General features: G+C 48.8%; 1 protein-coding gene across 1 annotated transcript in view; it reads left to right on the top strand.

Moving 5' to 3' along the window:
* The first annotated feature begins 1,389 nt into the window (after positions 1-1,389).
* Positions 1,390-18,104, top strand: part of LOC141108805 (proteolipid protein 2-like) — a 39,039-nt gene continuing 22,324 nt past the window's right edge. Inside the window, exon 1 of the mRNA XM_073600752.1 lies at positions 1,390-1,700. Coding sequence (XP_073456853.1) covers positions 1,587-1,700 — 114 coding nt within the window. The 5' untranslated portion in view covers positions 1,390-1,586. The remainder of the gene's footprint in view (positions 1,701-18,104) is intronic.

The following is an 18,104-nucleotide window of genomic DNA, read 5'->3' as shown; positions in this document are numbered from 1 at the left end:
GTCTATCCCCCTGAGACACCTCCCCTGTCTCTAGGACACCAGCCCAGGATTAGAGTTACCTGTTTTACCTTGGGATAGAGTCCCTGACCGGGTTTGAGGTCACAAGCTTCATTTGCTTGCTATTTGGGTCCTATATGACCGCTTGTTGGAGATCCTTGGCTTAGGAGAGCTTGCTGATTACCCACATTATCCAGTGGAACGTTGATCTCCCCTGAGACACCTCCCCTGTCTCTAGGACACCAGCCCGGGATTAGAGTTACCTGTTTACCTTAGGATAGAGCCCCTGCCTGGCAGAAGAACCGGAGAGCGGGAGAAGAACCGGACACGCAGAGAAGAGGCCAGAGAGAGCAGAGAAGAGGCCGGAGAGAGCGCAGAAGTCGGAAGAGACCCCCGAAGTCAGAAGAAGACCCCCGGAGCTGCCTAATAAATTACTTTAAAAACCTGTGTAGTGTGTTTTTTTTATTGACACTTTTTCCCCCCAGGTGAATGGGTAGGCGTACGATGTACCCCATACTCATTCACATAGGGTGGGGTGGCCGGGATCTGGGGGCCCCCCTTATTAAAGGGGGCTCCCGGATTCCGATAAGCCCCCCGCCCGCAGACCCCGACAACCAACGACCAGGGTTGTCGGGAAGGGGCCCTTGTCCTCATCAACATGGGGGTAAGGTGCTTTGGGGTGGGGGGGCCGCCATGTTGAGGGCATGCGGCCTGGTACGGTTCAGGGGGGGGGGGCGCTCGCTCGTCCCCACCCCCTTTCCTGACCGGCCGGGTAAGGTCTGGTATGGATTTTGGGGGGACCCCCACGCCATTTTTTTTGGCGCAGGGGGTTCCCCTTAAAATCCATGCCAGACCTATGGGCCTGATATGCTCCGCGCTGGCTCCCGCGACGGGGCTCGCAAGGTATCAAGCTGGCCAATAAAAGCGGCGAGATTGACTCCCTCTTCTAGTCCCGTCGTACCTCATCACGTTCAAGATGAACGGACTTTAGTCCGTGTGTGGGCAAGTCCGTTCATCCAGGAAGTCCGCCGAAAGTCCGTCAGAGAAAACCGTCGGACCTAGTCAGGCGGAAAATCCAGGTCGTGTGTGGGCAAGTCCGTTCGTTCGGAAAGTCCGTCGGAAGTCTGCCGAAAGTCCATCGGGAAGACCGTCGGACCTAGTCTGCCGGAAAGTCCGGTCCTGTGTGACCGCGGCATTAGAAATAAGAAAAATGGGAACAGACTCCCCCCCAACAACTGGTTCTAGAATTTTTTTTGTTTAAGAGCCGGACACATTCCTAAATGTTCACATTATAACTGCATGTCAACACTTGTAGGTGATAACAGCCGAGATTGTTGGTGATATCTGATCTCCTCCTGAGGAATCCGGAAGGAATTTATTTTTTCAAATTAACTATGTAAAAAAAAAAAAAAATCAGTAATTCTGAAGAAACTGAAACAGGGGGGTGTATACAAAGGATGTTGTGAACTTCCTCTTACGGTCTCTTATCTGCCTCACTTCTGCATGAGGACGGAGAAGAGGACATAGACTATCCTGCCCAGTGAGCTGCCCTCACCTACTGTCCTGCCAACCCACTACCTACCCCAGCCATGATGTCTGATGTAGACAGAGCACCGGAGGGACACGAGCCAGATAATGATTGCATGAATCTAATCACCGCCTACCTCCAAACCGACAAAGGGAAGATCATGGCAGCAGAGACGGTAAGATCTCCACACCTTCCACCTCAGGACCACCTCTTACTTTCTCCTCCAAAAACAAACCCGTTCTTTCTAATTCATTCTTTTAATTGTCTTCCTCCATTATTACCCGTTTATTATTTAGGGGTTGATTTACAAAAACTGCAGTGTGCAAAATCAGCTTCCAGGTTTTATTGTCAAAGCTCGATTGAACACCCCCCCCTCCAACGGGGGGCCAGTGGATCGATGTGGTGAATAAAATAGCCGAAATGAAAGATTTAAAGGTGGCTAGAAGATGGCGTGAAGAGCAGCACCGTAAAACATGGTATTGTTGGCGCAATTTCCAATATTCCGGCGACTATTGCCCATACGTGTCTTCTGCGCTTCCTTAGAACGTGCTACTGGTGACCGAGCGTCAATCAATATGCTGGAGTGGCTTATGTGGGTCACAACTTGGTGGCCCGGCCTCTAGTGTCCCTGCTATATTATATGTATACAGTGCCCTGAACAAGTATTCACACCCCCTTGACATTTCCCACATTTTGTCATGTGACAACCAAAAAACATAAATGTATTTTATTAGGATTTTATGTGATAGACCAACACAAAGTGTCACATAATTGTGAAGTGGAAGGAAAATGATAAATGATACAAATAAATATGTGAAAAGTGTGGGGGGGACATTTGTATGGCGCCCCCCGGCAGTGGCGTTGCTATGGGGGTGCGGGGGGTGCGGCCCGCACCGGGTAACACCCATCAGAGGGGTGACACCGGGGCCGCCGCTAAACCCTACTACAGCTAGGCTCGGAGCGGTGCGAGCAGGGCATCCAGCAGTGCGGGGGAAGCTGCCTATAGCACTCCCCCTTCAGGTTAAGCTGTCACTCGGAGATCTCCAATATCTCCGAGGCAGCCGAAGTTGGTGGGCGGAGCTGGGGGTGTGGCCGCGCCGCCTCCTCCACTCCTCCCACAGACCCCTTCACACTGGCTGATCCCGCAGCTGAAGGAAATAGAGGCCAGGACACAGCAGACCCGCCCAAGTTCATCTGCAGGAATGAGGCATGCTGTAAGTTACTGCACAGCACACTCTCACTGCATATATTCCTAACCTGCCCTGTGCCACCCCAACCTGACCTGTGTTACCCACACCTGCCCTATACCACCCCAACATGCCCTGTGCCACCCCAACCTGCTCTGTGCTACTCCAACCTGCCCTGTGCTACTCCAACCTGCCCTGTACCACCCCAACCTGCCCTGTGCTACTCCAACCTGCCCTGTGCTACTCCAACCTGCCCTGTACCACCCCAACTTGTCCTGTGCCATTTCAACCTGCCCTATACCACTTCAACCTGCCCTGTGCCACCCCAACTTGTCCTGTGCCATTTCAACCTGCCCTGTGTCACCCCAACCTGCCCTATACCACTTCAACCTGCCCTGTGCCACCCCAACCTGCCCTGTGTCACCCCAACCTGCCCTATACCACTTCAACCTGCCCTGTGCCACCCCAACCTGCCCTATACCACTTCAACCTGCCCTGTGCCACCCCAACCTGCCCTATACCACTTCAACCTGCCCTGTGCCACCCCAACCTGCCCTATACCACTTCAACCTGCCCTGTGCCACCCCAACCTGCCCTGTGTCACCCCAACCTGCCCTATACCACTTCAACCTGCCCTGTGCCACCCCAACCTGCCCTATACCATTTCAACCTGCCCTGTGCCACCCCAACCTGCCCTATACCACTTCAACCTGCCATGTGCCACCCCAACCTGCCCTATACCACTCCAACCTGCCCTGTACCACCCCAGCTTGTCCTGTGCCACTCCAACCTGCCCTATACCACCCCAACCTGCCTTATACCACCCCAACCTGCCCTATACCACTCCAACCTGCCCTGTGCCACCCTAACCTGCCCTGTACCACCCCAACTTGTCCTGTGCCACTCCAGCCTGCCCTGAGCCACCCCAACCTGCCCTATGCCACTCCAACCTGCCCTGTGCCATCCCAACCTGCCCTGTACCACCCCAACTTGCCTTTTACCACTCCAACCTGCCCTGTACCACCCCAACTTGCCTTTTACCACTCCAACCTGCCCTGTACCACCGCAACCTGCCCTGTACCACCCCAATCTGCCAATATACCACCCTAACCTTCCAATATACCACCACAACCTGCCCTATACCACCCCAACCTGCCACTATACCACCCCATACTACCCTAACCTGCCACTTTATCACCCTACACTATAATTTACAGGGGCCGGTTTGGGGTGCGTCCCATGACCATGCGCTACATGCAGGGTGCTGGGCAGCCTAGACAGGAGAGGGGTGTCACCATGTTTTACCGCACCAGGTGACACCAACCCTAGTGACGCCACTGCCCCCCGGAGTCAATACTTTGTAGAACCCCCTTTCTCTACAAGTCTTTTTGGGGATGTCTTTACCAGCTTTGCACATCTAGAGAGGGACATTTTTGCCAATTCTTCTTCTTTGTAAAATATCTCAAGCTCTGTCAGATTGGATGGAGAGCGTCTGTGAACAGCAATTTTCAAGTCTTGCCACAGATTCTCAATGTGATTTAGGTCTGGACTGTGACTGGGCCATTCTAACACATGAATATGCTTTGATCTAAACCATTCCATTGTAGCTCTGGCTGGATGTTTCGGGTCGTTGTCCTGCTGGAAGGTGAACCTCCGCCCCGGTCTCAAGTCTTTTGTAGACTCTAACAGGTTTTCTTCTGAAATTGTCCTGTATTTGTCTCCATCCATCTTCCCATCATCTCTGACCAGCTTCCCTGTCCCTGCTGAAGAAAACCATCCCCACCACATGATGCTGCCACCACCACTATGTTTCACGGTGGGGACAGTGGCGTCACTAGGGTTGGTGTCACCTGGTGCGGTAAAACATGGTGACACCCCTGCATGTAGCGCATGGTCATGGGACGCACCCCAAACCGGCCCCTGTAAATTATAGTGTAGGGTGATATAGTGGCAAGTTAGGGTAGTATGGGGTGGTATAGTGGCAGGTTGGGGTGGTATAGGGCAGGTTGTGGTGGTATATTGGAAGGTTAGGGTGGTATATTGGCAGATTGGGGTGGTACAGGGCAGGTTGCGGTGGTACAGGGCAGGTTGGAGTGGTAAAAGGCAAGTTGGGGTGGTACAGGGCAGGTTGGAGTGGTAAAAGGCAAGTTGGGGTGGTACAGGGCAGGTTGGGATGGCACAGGGCAGGTTGGAGCGGCACAGGCCAGGTTGGAGTGGCATAGGGCAGGTTGGGGTGGCTCAGGGCAGGCTGGAGTGGCACAGGACAAGTTGGGGTGGTACAGGGCAGGTTAGGGTGGCACAGGGCAGGTTGGAGTGGTATAGGGCAGGTTGGGGTGGTATAGGGCAGGTTGGAGTGGCACAGGACAAGTTGGGGTGGTACAGGGCAGGTTGGAGTGGTATAGGGCAGGTTGGGGTGGCACAGGGCAGGTTGAAGTGGTATAGGGCAGGTTGGGGTGGCACAGGGCAGGTTGAAATGGTATAGGGCAGGTTGGGGTGGCACAGGGCAGGTTGAAGTGGTATAGGGCAGGTTGGGGTGGCACAGGGCAGGTTGAAGTGGTATAGGGCAGGTTGGGGTGACACAGGGCAGGTTGGGGTGGCACAGGGCAGGTTGAAGTGGTATAGGGCAGGTTGGGGTGACACAGGGCAGGTTGGGGTGGCACAGGGCAGGTTGAAGTGGTATAGGGCAGGTTGAAATGGCACAGGACAAGTTGGGGTGGTACAGGGCAGGTTGGAGTAGCACAGGGCAGGTTGGAGTAGCACAGAGCAGGTTGGGGTGGCACAGGGCATGTTGGGGTGGTATAGGGCAGGTGTGGGTAACACAGGTCAGGTTGGGGTGGCACAGGGCAGGTTAGGAATATATGCAGTGAGAGTGTGCTGTGCAGTAACTTACAGCATGCCTCATTCCTGCAGATGAACTTGGGCAGGTCTGCTGTGTCCTGGCCTCTATCTCCTTCAGCTGCGGGATCAGCCAGTGTGAAGGGGTCTGTGGGAGGAGTGGAGGAGGCGGCGCGGCCACACCCCCAGCTCCGCCCACTTCGGCTGCCTCGGAGATATTGGAGATCTCCGAGTGACAGCTTAACCTGAAGGGGGAGTGCTATAGGCAGCTTCCCCCGCACTGCTGCTCCGAGCCTAGCTGTAGTAGTGTTTAGTGGCGGCCCCAGTGTCACCCCTCTGGTGGGTGTCACCCGGTGCGGGCTGCACCCCCCGCACCCCCATAGCAACGCCACTGGGTGGGGATGGTGTGTTCAGGGTGATATGCAGTGTTAGTTTCCCCCCCACACATAGGGTTTTGTTTTCAGGTCAAAATGTTGAATTTTGGTCTCCTCTGACCAGATCACCTTCTTCCACATGTTTGCTGTGTCCTCCACATGGCTTCTCACAAACTACAAACAGGACTTCTTATGACTTTCTTCCACCAATGTCTTTCTTCTTGTCACTCTTCCATAAAGGGCAGATTTGTGGAGAACACGACTAATAGTTGTCCTGTGGACAGATTCTCCCACCTGAGCTGTGGATCTCTGCAGCTCCTCCAGAGTTACCATGGACCTCTTGGCTCTTCTCTGATGAATGCTCTCCTTGCCCGGCCGGTCAGTTTAGGTGGACGGCCATGTCTTGGTAGGTTTGTAGTTGTGCCATACTCTTTCCATTTTCCGATGATGGATTGAACAGAGCTCCGTGAGATGTTCAAAGCTTGGGAGATTATTTTATAACCTAACCCTGCTTTATACTTCTCCACAACTTTATCCCTGACCTGTCTGGTGTGTTCCTTGGCCTTCATGATGCTGTTTGTTCACTAAGGTTCTCTAACAAACCTCTGAGGGCTTCACAGAACAGCTGTATTTATACTGAGATGAAATGACACACAGGTGGACTCTATTTACTAATTAGGTGACTTCTGAAGGCAATTGATCCCACTAGTATTTAGTTAGGGGTATCAGAGTAAAGGGAGCTGAATACAAATGCCCCCCCCCCCACACTTTTCACATATTTATTTGTATCTTTTATCATTTTCCTTCCACTTCACAATTATGTGACACTTTGTGTTGGTCTATCACATAAAATCCCAATAAAATACATTTACATTTTTGGTTGTAACCTGACAAGATGTGAGAAATTTCAAGGGGTATGAATACTTTTCCTGGGTTAAGTTCATTGCTTGCAGACGGGGCCAGAAATTTTTTTTTTTTTTTTTTCAGAAATGACTGAAATGGGCAGGAGGGGAGGCAGCTGGTAGATTATTGGAACGCAATAATTATCGATCCCGATCAAGCGGGCTTTATGCCCAACATGTGTCTACTGTTGTTAATTCTAGGCGGGCTTGCCTTTATTATGAAGATTCCGGCGTTCAACTCTTTTTTGGAGGGAATCACATTCTTAAATCCCAGGGGCTTGTGTTGGGACTTGTCCTCCACTACTATTTGGTTGGGGGGGGGGGGTCACATCCTCAGCTCTGAGGGGTTCTTGCTGGGATTTGTAGCCTGTCACTTTTGGGGAATATGACACCCCCCCACCCCCAACTAGTGGAGGACAACAAGCCCCGATAAGCGTATATTGATTGGGTTGCCCAAAAGTCTACAAACTATGGGATATTTTTGTTATATATATTTTTTAATAGTAGTGGTGGGGATCAGTTTCTTATAGCGGGACTCGTTGCCATGAAAACATTTGTAAAGGGGAGGAGTTAGTAAGATGACCACACCCATGTGGGGGTGCCAGAAATATTTCTGCACCCGGGCGTCTGTGACCCTAGGATAAGTGTGCGCAACCTACCGAAATCTCTTCTTTCCTGTCTGCTCTCCTCTCCCCCCTTCCTCTCCTGTCTCCTCCTCTCCTTCCCTCACTTTTCATCCTTCCTTTCCTCTCCTTTCATCCCTTTCTCCCCTCCCTCATTTCGTTTCTTTTCCACACTTTTCTCTTTTCTCCCTTCTTTCTTCTCTCTCCTCTCCTCCCTCCCTTCCCTCCCCTCCTCCCCCTCTCCCTCCTCTCCTCTTCTCTCTCCTTTTTCTCCTCTCCTCTCCTTTCATTTTTCTCCTTTCCCCACTGTTCTCCTTTCATCCCCTCCTTCCCCTCCCTACTCCTCCGCCTCACTTCCCCTCTCCTCTTTCCTGTCTTCTCCTTTCATTTTCTCTCCTCTCCTCTTTTCTGTCTTCTTTCCTCTCCTCTCATCTTTCTCTTTTCTCCTCTATTTACCCCTCTATCCTCTCCTTTCTCCTCCTCTTTTCTCTCCTCCCCTCTCCCCCCTTCCTCTCCTCTCATCCCTCTCTCCTTCCCTCACTTTTCATCCCTCTCTCCTTCCCTCACTTTTCATCCCTTTCTCCCTCTCCTTTCTTCTCCTCACTTCTCTCCTTTCTCCCTCTCCTTTCCTTTCTTCTCCTCACTTCTCTCCTTTCTCCCTCTCCTTTCCTTTCTTCTCCTCACTTCTCTCCTTTCTCCCTCTCCTTTCCTTTCTTCTCCTCACTTCTCTCCTTTCTAGATCTCCTTTCCTTTCTTCTCCTCACTTCTCTCCTTTCTCCCTCTCCTTTCCTTTCTTCTCCTCACTTCTTTCATTTCTTCTCCTCACTTCTCTCCTTTCTCCCTCTCCTTTCCTTTCTTCTCCTCTTCTCCTCACTTCTCTCCTTTCTCCCTCACCTTTCCTTTCTTCTCCTCACTTCTCTCCTTTCTCCCTCACCTTTCTTTTCTTCTCACTTCTCTCCTTTCTCCCTCTCCTTTCCTTTCTTCTCCTCACTACTCTCCTTTCTCCCTCTCCTTTCCTTTCTTCTCCTCACTTCTCTCCTTTCTCCCTCTCCTTTCCTTTCTTCTCCCCACTTCTCTCCTTTCTCCCTCTCCTTTCCTTTCTTCTCCTCACTTCTTTCCTTTCTTCTCCTCACTTCTCTCCTTTCTCCCTCTCCTTTCCTTTCTTCTCTTCTTCTCCTCACTTCTCTCCTTTCTCCCTCTCCTTTCCTTTCTTCTCCTCACTTCTTTCCTTTCTTCTCCTCACTTCTCTCCTTTCTCCCTCTCCTTTCCTTTCTTCTCCTCACTTCTCTCCTTTCTCCCTCTCCTTTCCTTTCTTCTCCTCACTTCTCTCCTTTCTCCCTCTCCTTTCCTTTCTTCTCCTCACTTCTCTCCTTTCTCCCTCTCCTTTCCTTTCTTCTCCTCACTTCTCTCCTTTCTCCCTCTCCTTTCCTTTCTTCTCCTCACTTCTCTCCTTTCTCCCTCTCCTTTCCTTTCTTCTCCTCACTTCTCTCCTTTCTCCCTCTCCTTCCCTTTCTTCTCCTCACTTCTCTCCTTTCTCCCTCTCCTTTCCTTTCTTCTCCTCACTACTCTCCTTTCTCCCTCTCCTTTCCTTTCTTCTCCTCACTACTCTCCTTTCTCCCTCTCCTTCCCTTTCTTCTCCCCACTTCTCTCCTTTCTCCCTCTCCTTCCCTTTCTTCTCCTCACTTCTCTCCTTTCTCCCTCCCCTTTCCGTTCTTCTCCTCACTTCTCTCCTTTCTCCCTCTCCTTTCCTTTCTTCTCCTCACATCTGTCTGTCGGTAAAATTCCATTCTCTCACTGATCAGTCAACTCCGGTCATGTTGATTAGAAGACAGATTTATTACAAATGTACCGATACATAGAGGTGAGCTCTGTACACAGCAAGGAGTTTCAGCAGAGTCACACAGGAACCCTTTTACACATGTCATTTTATAACAGTATTTGGCAAGCTACCATTGACTAAGGCACACTGGTGACTCATGGTGCATCGTCAGCTTTATTGTCAAAAACAGTGCCCTTTCACAATATGGCCTAATATGGTAAACTTTTGCTAGTTCTTTAAATATTGTTGTAGGTGTTGGTTGGAACTAAGCAGGTTGCATAAACAATAAGTCAGCGCCATTTTAGCTAGGAAAAAAGCATATAAGGAACAAGGAAAATATCGATATCACTTGTAATTCTTTGCATATTTCTTATCATTCCCTCCTCTGATATCTATATTTGATTCCTCAATTTATTACTTCAGTGCAGGTCCGTTCCACAACTGGGTTTTCAGACCTTAGCAAGTCCTTGACCTTGGCAAGTCCAGTCCATTTCCCAAACCAACCTTCAAGCCAATTTGTGAATGGATCATCAGTACCTGAGTTTTCCGCTAATTCATTTGATAAAGCTGTCAATCCTTCGAGGGCTCTAGTCACGGTTCCTCCAGGAGCTGTAATCTTAGAAATAAAAGGTGCACCACATACGACCAAACATTTTACAGACCCCTCCTCTTTCTGCTAGGATCATATCTAACGCCATCCTATTCTGCCATGCCGTCAGAGAGGTAGGGGCTAATTGCTCTGTCAATCTCTTAACTGCATCCCTGGTGTAGTTTACAAACCTTCGTTGGTTATAATATATATATAGTTAATCCAGTCAACTTTTATTTTTTTTACTGTCACCCACCAGAGAAGAGACTCAAATCCAGCTGCCACTTGATTCCTAGCTTTGAACTCGCTCGGCACTCCACGCGGAACCCCAATCTCATCTATATAGATCTGGGGGTCAAAAGACCCCCGCAGAAGAGGTGTCCCTTCTGCTCCTCCGGTGACCCGTCTTCCTAGGGGACTCTGACAGTAAGCGCAGAGGCATTGCCAGCTGTACCAGGGCACAATCCCCTCGGGAATTGGCTGGGATGCTCGCTCTGAGCCTCTTGTCTTCGCATAACCACCAGATGTCCGCCCTCTGGGTGTCGTGCTCAACCCAGTTGTCACCCTCTCCCTTTGCAATTTTGTTAATCCTCTCCATGCAGTAGTCATCCGGTAAAGACCCCAAATCTGTGCCACTCTCATTCCCCGGAAGTGCAAAACAAGTAAAGTTGCCAGGGTATGCCGTGACAGCAGGGGGTATCTGAGGTCTCTGAACCTGGGGAAACAATAAACTTAATGTGTGACAGGGAGTGTTGGTGTCAGGTTTCTATGTTTTTTGATATAGCTTTAGCATACACCCTAAACCATCTGGATCTGTATTGTTATTTAAGGGAAAAGGCACTGTTTGCAGTAAAGATTAATTATTCAAGCCATTCATTCTTATCCTGGTATCCTGTTTCTAATGTTATAGCTTCTTCCACTGTGAGATTGGTGAATCTCACTGTGGGTCCTAATACCTCTACTTTAAGTCGGTACTCATTATCTAATTCTTTCTTCTTGTTTGTCTCATTCTTTGGTTTGACTTCAAGAAAGAATTTTCCCAAAGGGTCAGTTCCTGATATCCAAGCTCCTACACGGTATAACCTCTGATCTTCTAGTTTTGGGTCCTTCAGGGAAATCAATAATATATTGCAATTCTTTGGTTCTGTACAGGGAGAGTGGGCCGCTTTTAGTTATGGTTAATCTATTCTTTAAATCTCCTGCTGCTGGGATCTCATATCCCCAATCCTGGGCTGAAGTTGTCCACGACTGAATCCCAAGTAGTACACCTGGTAGTTCCAGCCAGGTAGCCAACGTATTTATCTGCCCAGGTCAGTTTACTTGCTTCTACCTTATCTCCACAATCTGTCATCTGGCAGAAATCCACCTGTATAGTACTGGTGGTTCCTTCAACAAAGGTGAGGTTCAATGCTCTTGCTCTTCCTGTCTCTTCCCAATTGATTGGTTCCACTATCCTCCCGTGTCTCCTACCTCCCCGTATAGAGGCCTCTCCTAGAGTCACCAATGCTCCCACGAGGAACAAAATCCCTACCATCCTATCTGAAGTGAGGGGGGCCTAGATAGGGCCTTTTCTTCACCAAGGTTGAGACAAGCAGACCTTTTATCTGCCTCCCTTTGTATTTGGACTTTCCCCCTCCTTCGGTCTTTCTGTCCTTACTCTGCCTATATTTACCTTTTTTACAGTGGGATTGGTGAATCCAGATAGTCCTTTCAGCAATTCTTACTGCAGTGGAAGTAGTAAGGAGTACTTGATATGGCCCGTCCCTCTTAGGGGAGCGCCAATGCTTCTTTCTGATCACCTTGATGAGGACCCGATTTGTACTTTGTCTTCTCCTATGGGCTCTGCTTCTGGAATGGAACACTCTTGGTTAATTTGTCTCTGTTTTAATAACCTTGACATGTATTCTGCTAAGGTTCTCTCCCCTTCCTCTGTGTGGGTTTCATTTGGTAATATAGGTATTTTATAAGGTCTACCATACATCATTTCAAATGGACTCAGCCTGTCAGAGAGGTTACCTGGTTGGGCGCCGGTGCGCGCCGGGGCGCGTTGGCGCTCGTGCCTCTGTGCGTGCTGGGGCGCGTGTCCTTGGGGATGCTGGCGTGTCTGGGCTGACCAGCCGTGGCATGCGGGGTGGCGCCCGGGCGTTCGGGCGTGCGCGCGTACGCGCTAGCGCGCGTTCGCTTGTGAGCGTTACCGTTGGCATGTCCGGTGGTGTGGGCGTGCACGCCGGTGTCGGGGGCGCGCTCGGGCGCGTGCGGGGGCGCGGCGCGCTTTGGCGAATCGGCGCGTGCACGTGCGCGGCATTTTGGCGCCAATCAGCCTATTTAAGCCTGCCTCTACTCTGATCCGGTGCTGCCTGATCAAACAGCTCCGTGTCTTACCTTGTGATCATCTTGTCTTCCTGTATCTCAGTAGTGTTTACCCGTTGTGACCCGGCTTGCCTTTGGACCTCCCTCGATTGCTGCCTGAACCCGACCCCGGCTTGTCTGACCTTGCTTCTGCCTTCTCCTTACCTATAGACAAAAAGGGAGTACAGCGTTTTATTGGCTTTGCCAATTTCTATAGGAAATTTATTAAAGGATTTTCTTCGATCATAACTCCCATTACAGAACTTATTAAACAAGGAAGCCGGTTCTGCTGGACCCCTAAGGCACAAGAGGCCTTTGAAAAACTCAAAGCGCTGTTCACGTCAGCCACCATTCTCAAGCATCCCAACCCTGCCTTGCCCTTCGTTCTAGAAGTCGATGCTTCCGAAGTTGCAGTTGGAGCGGTGCTCTCACAGAGGCAAGGCGCCAAAGCACTCCTGTACCCTGTGGGATTCTTCTCACGGAAACTCTCCCCTTCTGAGCAAAATTATGACGTGGGAGATCGGGAACTTCTAGCCATTAAAGCAGCCCTGGAGGAATGGCGTTATCTCCTGGAAGGTGCAGCACACCCCATTTTGGTCTATACAGACCACAAGAACTTAGAGTACCTAAGAACGGCCAAGAGATTAAAACCACGACAGGCCAGATGGGCACTTTTTTTTTCCCGATTTATTTTCCATATTACCTATAGACCCGGATCCAAGAATGTCAAATCCGACGCCCTTTCCCGGATGTTTCCTGATTCTGAGAAGACCCTGTCTCCAGACACCATCTTGCCCTCCGGAAATTTCCTAATCCTACAGGAAGATCTAATCTCCCAAATCCGACGAGCCTCTATGGGAATGTCTCCACCTGCCGAAGCTTGTGCCAAAGATGGGCTGTTCTGGCTCAAGAATAAAATTGTGGTCCCTGAGGAGCTAAGAGTACGGGTGTTAAACTTGTGTCATGATCGCAAACTTGCCGGTCACTTCGGCACACGGAAGACAACTGACCTTGTCCAACGCACCTTTTGGTGGCCTCACCTTACTAAGGACTGTAGAGAATATGTGGAGTCTTGTAACACGTGTGCCAGAAACAAAACGAGCCAGACAAGAGCATGGGGTCTGTTGAGACCATTACCAGTCCCAGAGAGACCATGGGACATGATCTCAATGGACTTTATCGTGGAGCTCCCCCCATCAGAAGGCTTTTCGTCCATTTTTGTTGTGGTGGATAGACTGTCGAAAATGGCCCATTTTCTCCCTATGAAGGGCACCCCTTCAGCCATGGAGACTGCTTCCATCTTTATTAAGGAGATTGTCAGACTACATGGGGTTCCGACCAACATAGTTTCGGACAGAGGCGTCCAGTTTACCTCCAGATTCTGGAAGGCCCTTTGTGGCGCCCTTGAAATTGAGTTGTCCTTTTCCTCGGCCTACCACCCTCAGTCAAATGGACAAACCGAGAGGACGAATCAAACCTTGGAGCAATACATCCGCTGCTTTTCTGCATTCTCTCAGGATGATTGGGCGTCCCTGCTTCCCATTGCAGAGTTCGCCTACAATAACTCACTACACTCAGCTACTAATCAATCTCCGTTTTATGCCAATTATGGTTTCCACCCATCCTTCTTGCCTGGACCATTTCCAGAGTGCCCTGTTCCCGCGGTTTCCAAAACTTTGGACTTTTTTTCAAACAACAACAAATTGCTGCAGGAAACCATGACCAAGGCTCAGGAAGATTACAAGAAAATCTTTGATAGGAAAAGACGGGGAGAACTTGTCCTGGAACCCGGCAATTCTGTCTGGTTGTCTACCGCTAATCTCAAGCTGGCCTGTCCGTCCAGAAAACTGGGCCCCAAATACCTGGGTCCGTTCTTGATTAAAAGGAAAATCAACAATGTGGCATATGAACTTGACCTTCCTAATTCCCTAAGGATACATCCAGTTTTCCATGTGTCTCTACTGAAACCGGTCACCCCAAATTTCTTTCCTGGTCGCAGTGTTGGTCCACCCAAACCTATTGTGGTTGATGGCAAAGAGGAGTTTGAAGTAGAGGCAATCCTAGATTGCAGAAGAAGACGCAATCAGGTTCAATATCTGGTAAAATGGAAGGGCTATGGACCCGAAGATAATTCGTGGGAGCCGGAAAATAATTTACATGCCAGAGAACTTCTGCAGTCTTTTAAAACCTCTCATTCCTCAAAGATGGCCAAGCTGGGCATCCGGAGTCTGCCCTTGAGGAGGGGGCACTGTCAGAGAGGTTACCTGGTTGGGCGCCGGTGCGCGCCGGGGCGCGTTGACGCTCGTGCCTCTGTGCGTGCTGGGGCGCGTGTCCTTGGGGATGCTGGCGTGTCTGGGCTGACCAGCCGTGGCATGCAGGGTGGCGCCCGGGCGTTCGGGCGTGCGCGCGTACGCGCTAACACGCGTTCGCGCTAGCGCACGTTCACTTGTGAGCGTTACCATTGGCATGTCCGGTGGTGTGGGCGTGCACGCCGGTGTCGGGGGCGCGCTCGGGCGCGTGCGGGGGCGCGGCGCGCTTTGGCGAATCGGCGCGTGCGCGGCGTTTTGGCGCCAATCAGCCTATTTAAGCCTGCCTCTACTCTGATCCGGTGCTGCCTGATCAAACAGCTCCGTGTCTTACCCTGTGATCATCTTGTCTTCCTGTATCTCAGTAGTGTTTACCCGTTGTGACCCGGCTTGCCTTTGGACCTCCCTCGATTGCTGCCTGAACCCGACCCCGGCTTGTCTGACCTTGCTTCTGCCTTCTCCTTTGTACCGCTGCTGCCAGCCCGTTGCCGACCTCTGCCTGTGTGTGACCAGCCTGATAGCTCCTGCTCAGCATCCGCTTCATCCAGCCCTGAAGCTCTACCGGTTGCCTGCCAGACCATCTTGCTCCAGGATCCTAACTTCAGGCCCTCATACCACTCCGCATTCGTGGGCCTCCTGTCAACTCTATCAGGGGCCCCGAATCGGATACGTAAGGGAGCCTACCCTCTGCCCAAGCGGACTCACCTGTCTGGTAAGTGTGGGACCTGACACAGCCCCTCTTTAGTGAGGGTGATGTGCATGCTTAAAATAGCTAGTGGGAGACAGTACATCCAATTTTTTCCCTGTCTCTTCCATAGCCTTTTTTAGCTTGCTCTTTAATATCCCATTATGTCTTTCTACAAGCCCTGCTGACTGAGGGTGATATGCACAGTGATTCTTTACTTATATACCCACCACTTCTGTTAGATGTTTTATGATCTGATTTCCAAAACGTGGACCATTATCGCTATAAATCTTCTCTGGTATCCCAAATCGTGGAATTATATCTTTTAGTAAGGCTTTGGATACTGTTAAGGCGTCAGCACTATATCTCTACCCATGTGGTCAATGCATCAATGATTTCCAAACAATATTTCTTCCTTTTCACATTTGTCTAATTCAATAAAATCCATGCAAATGTGTTGGAATGGATATTGCGGTGTGGGGAACTTCCTTTTTTTCCGTGGTCTTATGCCTCCCTGAGCATTGTGTCTTGCACATATGCATTGAGAACAAAAAGTTTTTTTTAGTAGTTTGTGAAGCCATAGGCTGTACATACCTTATTTAACATCTCAGTCACCCCCCTGTTTGAATCATGTTTTACTCCATGTGTCAATACTGCTGCATACCTAAATAAGGATTTTGGCAATACCAGCTTTCCTTCAGGTGATGCGTAGATGTTATCTATTATTGTGCAACCTTTTGTTTTCCGATATTGTTTCTCCCCAGGGGATATATTCTGCTGTATATCAGTAAGGACTGTATGATCTATCTCTATGATTTCCTGTTCTGTCATGTGTCACTTCTGCATATCCAGTTACACTTGTGCCATCTGGATTTTTTGTACTGGAGCCACCAACAAAAAGTGTCATGTCAGGGTTAGATAACAGTACTTTCCGATATTGTTAAGTGAGGTTGTCTCAAAAGTATTGTCATACAGGAAAGGTGTCGTGCTGGGCTCAAATGTATGGACCAACGGGGCGTGGTCAGTATTGAATACCCAGAAATCCACGTTCGACAAAAATTTGTCATGCCCAAAAAAAGACGTCATTTGTTACTTTGTTTCTGGCTTCGGCACCTGGTGGAGGGCTCAAATTCTCTCCTCATCCAGGTGTCGACCTTCTTTTGAAATATTATACCCTAAGTATTTGACCTGCTGTTGGCACAACTGGAGTTTAGTTTTATTTACCTTATGCCCTTGGTATAACTGCCTGGTTAACAGCTTGTAAATCCTGTACCATTCTATTGCATGGGGCTATACCCTCCAATGCTTCCTTCTTAAGGGGGTATCTCCTTCATCACCTTGCACAAAAAACTTTTACTTTCACATTTTTTTCCATCACTTTCAAATACTTCTCAGAATGATTAACATATTGCAAAACATCTAAAACTGGTGCAGTTCGGTAAGTAACCAAGTTTTTAACAATGTAATCCTTATGATCCTGTTTTAATCCGTTAACAAAAGCTATCTTTAGCTGTTGTTGATATGCACTATTCACATCCTCAGCTTTGGGGGAGCCCAGAGAACACTTTAAAAACTTCTCGTAGTTTATTTAGATAATCACTGACACTTTCCTTGTCTTCCTTTACAGTCATATTAATCTTTTGCCAGTCAGTTCGCTATACCCATCGGAGATTGCATCTCTGATAGAAGGCAGTCAATCTGTCTGTCAAATCTTTGCTATCAAGGGCCAGTGGTTCCCCTCTTTGTTGAGGGGGCACTGTGGCTACACAGGGGTCCCAATTTCCCTTTACTGATGCCCAATCTGATCCTAGAACCCTCTTTAAGGCCCTTTCCACTTCGACCCCATTTAGCCTATAACTGTTCCTGAGACCTTCCATATTTTCAATGATTTCTGGGACCCCAAACTTAGGATGTTTAATATGCTCGGTAGCCTTCTGCACGTCACTCTCAGTCCATGGTTTAAAAACAGTCATAGTTAGGGGCTGACCGTTTTGTCTGCCTCTTTGTCCACTAGGGGCAGTTGGGGTTGGCATTTCTCTTTTTTGTTCTCCTTATTCCGCCATCTCTAATCTTTTACTTCTTTTTTTTTTTTTTTTTTTTTTTTTTTTCATTGGGTCCTAACAATTTAAGCTTATCCACCAACTCCTGACACCCTTTCACAGTTAGTTTACCATTGAATCCCAACTTCCTTTCCCACTTAGCACAATATTTAACAGATTTTGGTTATTTGCTATGCATAGATTTCTTATCTCCTTCTAATGGGGAAACTATTCCCCATGTCTCTATTTTTTTTCCCTTGAGTTTAGAATACAAGACTGGTAATTCTACTCTCGAACTTTGCCAAAATCTATATAAAACAGCAAATAAAGTCCAAACTCTCCAAACAGGAAATAAACACATATATATATATATATATATATATATATATATATATATATATATATATATATATATATATATATATATATATATACACACACATACACACACACATCTAAAACAACTTATACCTTTACCTTATTTACTACAAAGTACAGTTGGTCAAAACAAACAGTATTCTTAACGTTCTGATCAGAATTTTTTTTTGTTACACACACTCACACAAAAGAGGAAGTGCACTTAGGTGTTCAAGTTTGGAGCCAGACAGATCATATGGCAGGCCTTTTATCAACCTGTAAACCACCAGACTAGCAACCCTTGGATCACAGAAAAGCAAAAATATAAGACTCCCCACACAAAGTTAGCAGTAATGTTAAACACGAGGAGGAAAGAGCGAGAGTTAGTCTCATGATTTAACAAATGCAGCAAAAGGAACAGTGCGGGAAATGTTGCTCTTGAGAGAAAAAGAGAAAAACAATTTATCTATGGGGAAAGTGTTTCTGATCAAGTTAGATTGATTCCTGCTCGTAC

Source organism: Aquarana catesbeiana, linkage group LG09 (genome assembly GCF_042186555.1).
Source record: "Aquarana catesbeiana isolate 2022-GZ linkage group LG09, ASM4218655v1, whole genome shotgun sequence".
NCBI classification, from domain to species: Eukaryota; Metazoa; Chordata; class Amphibia; order Anura; family Ranidae; genus Aquarana; species Aquarana catesbeiana.
The sequence above is the reverse complement of the archived record's forward strand: the minus strand, read 5'-3'. Positions and strand labels throughout refer to the sequence as shown.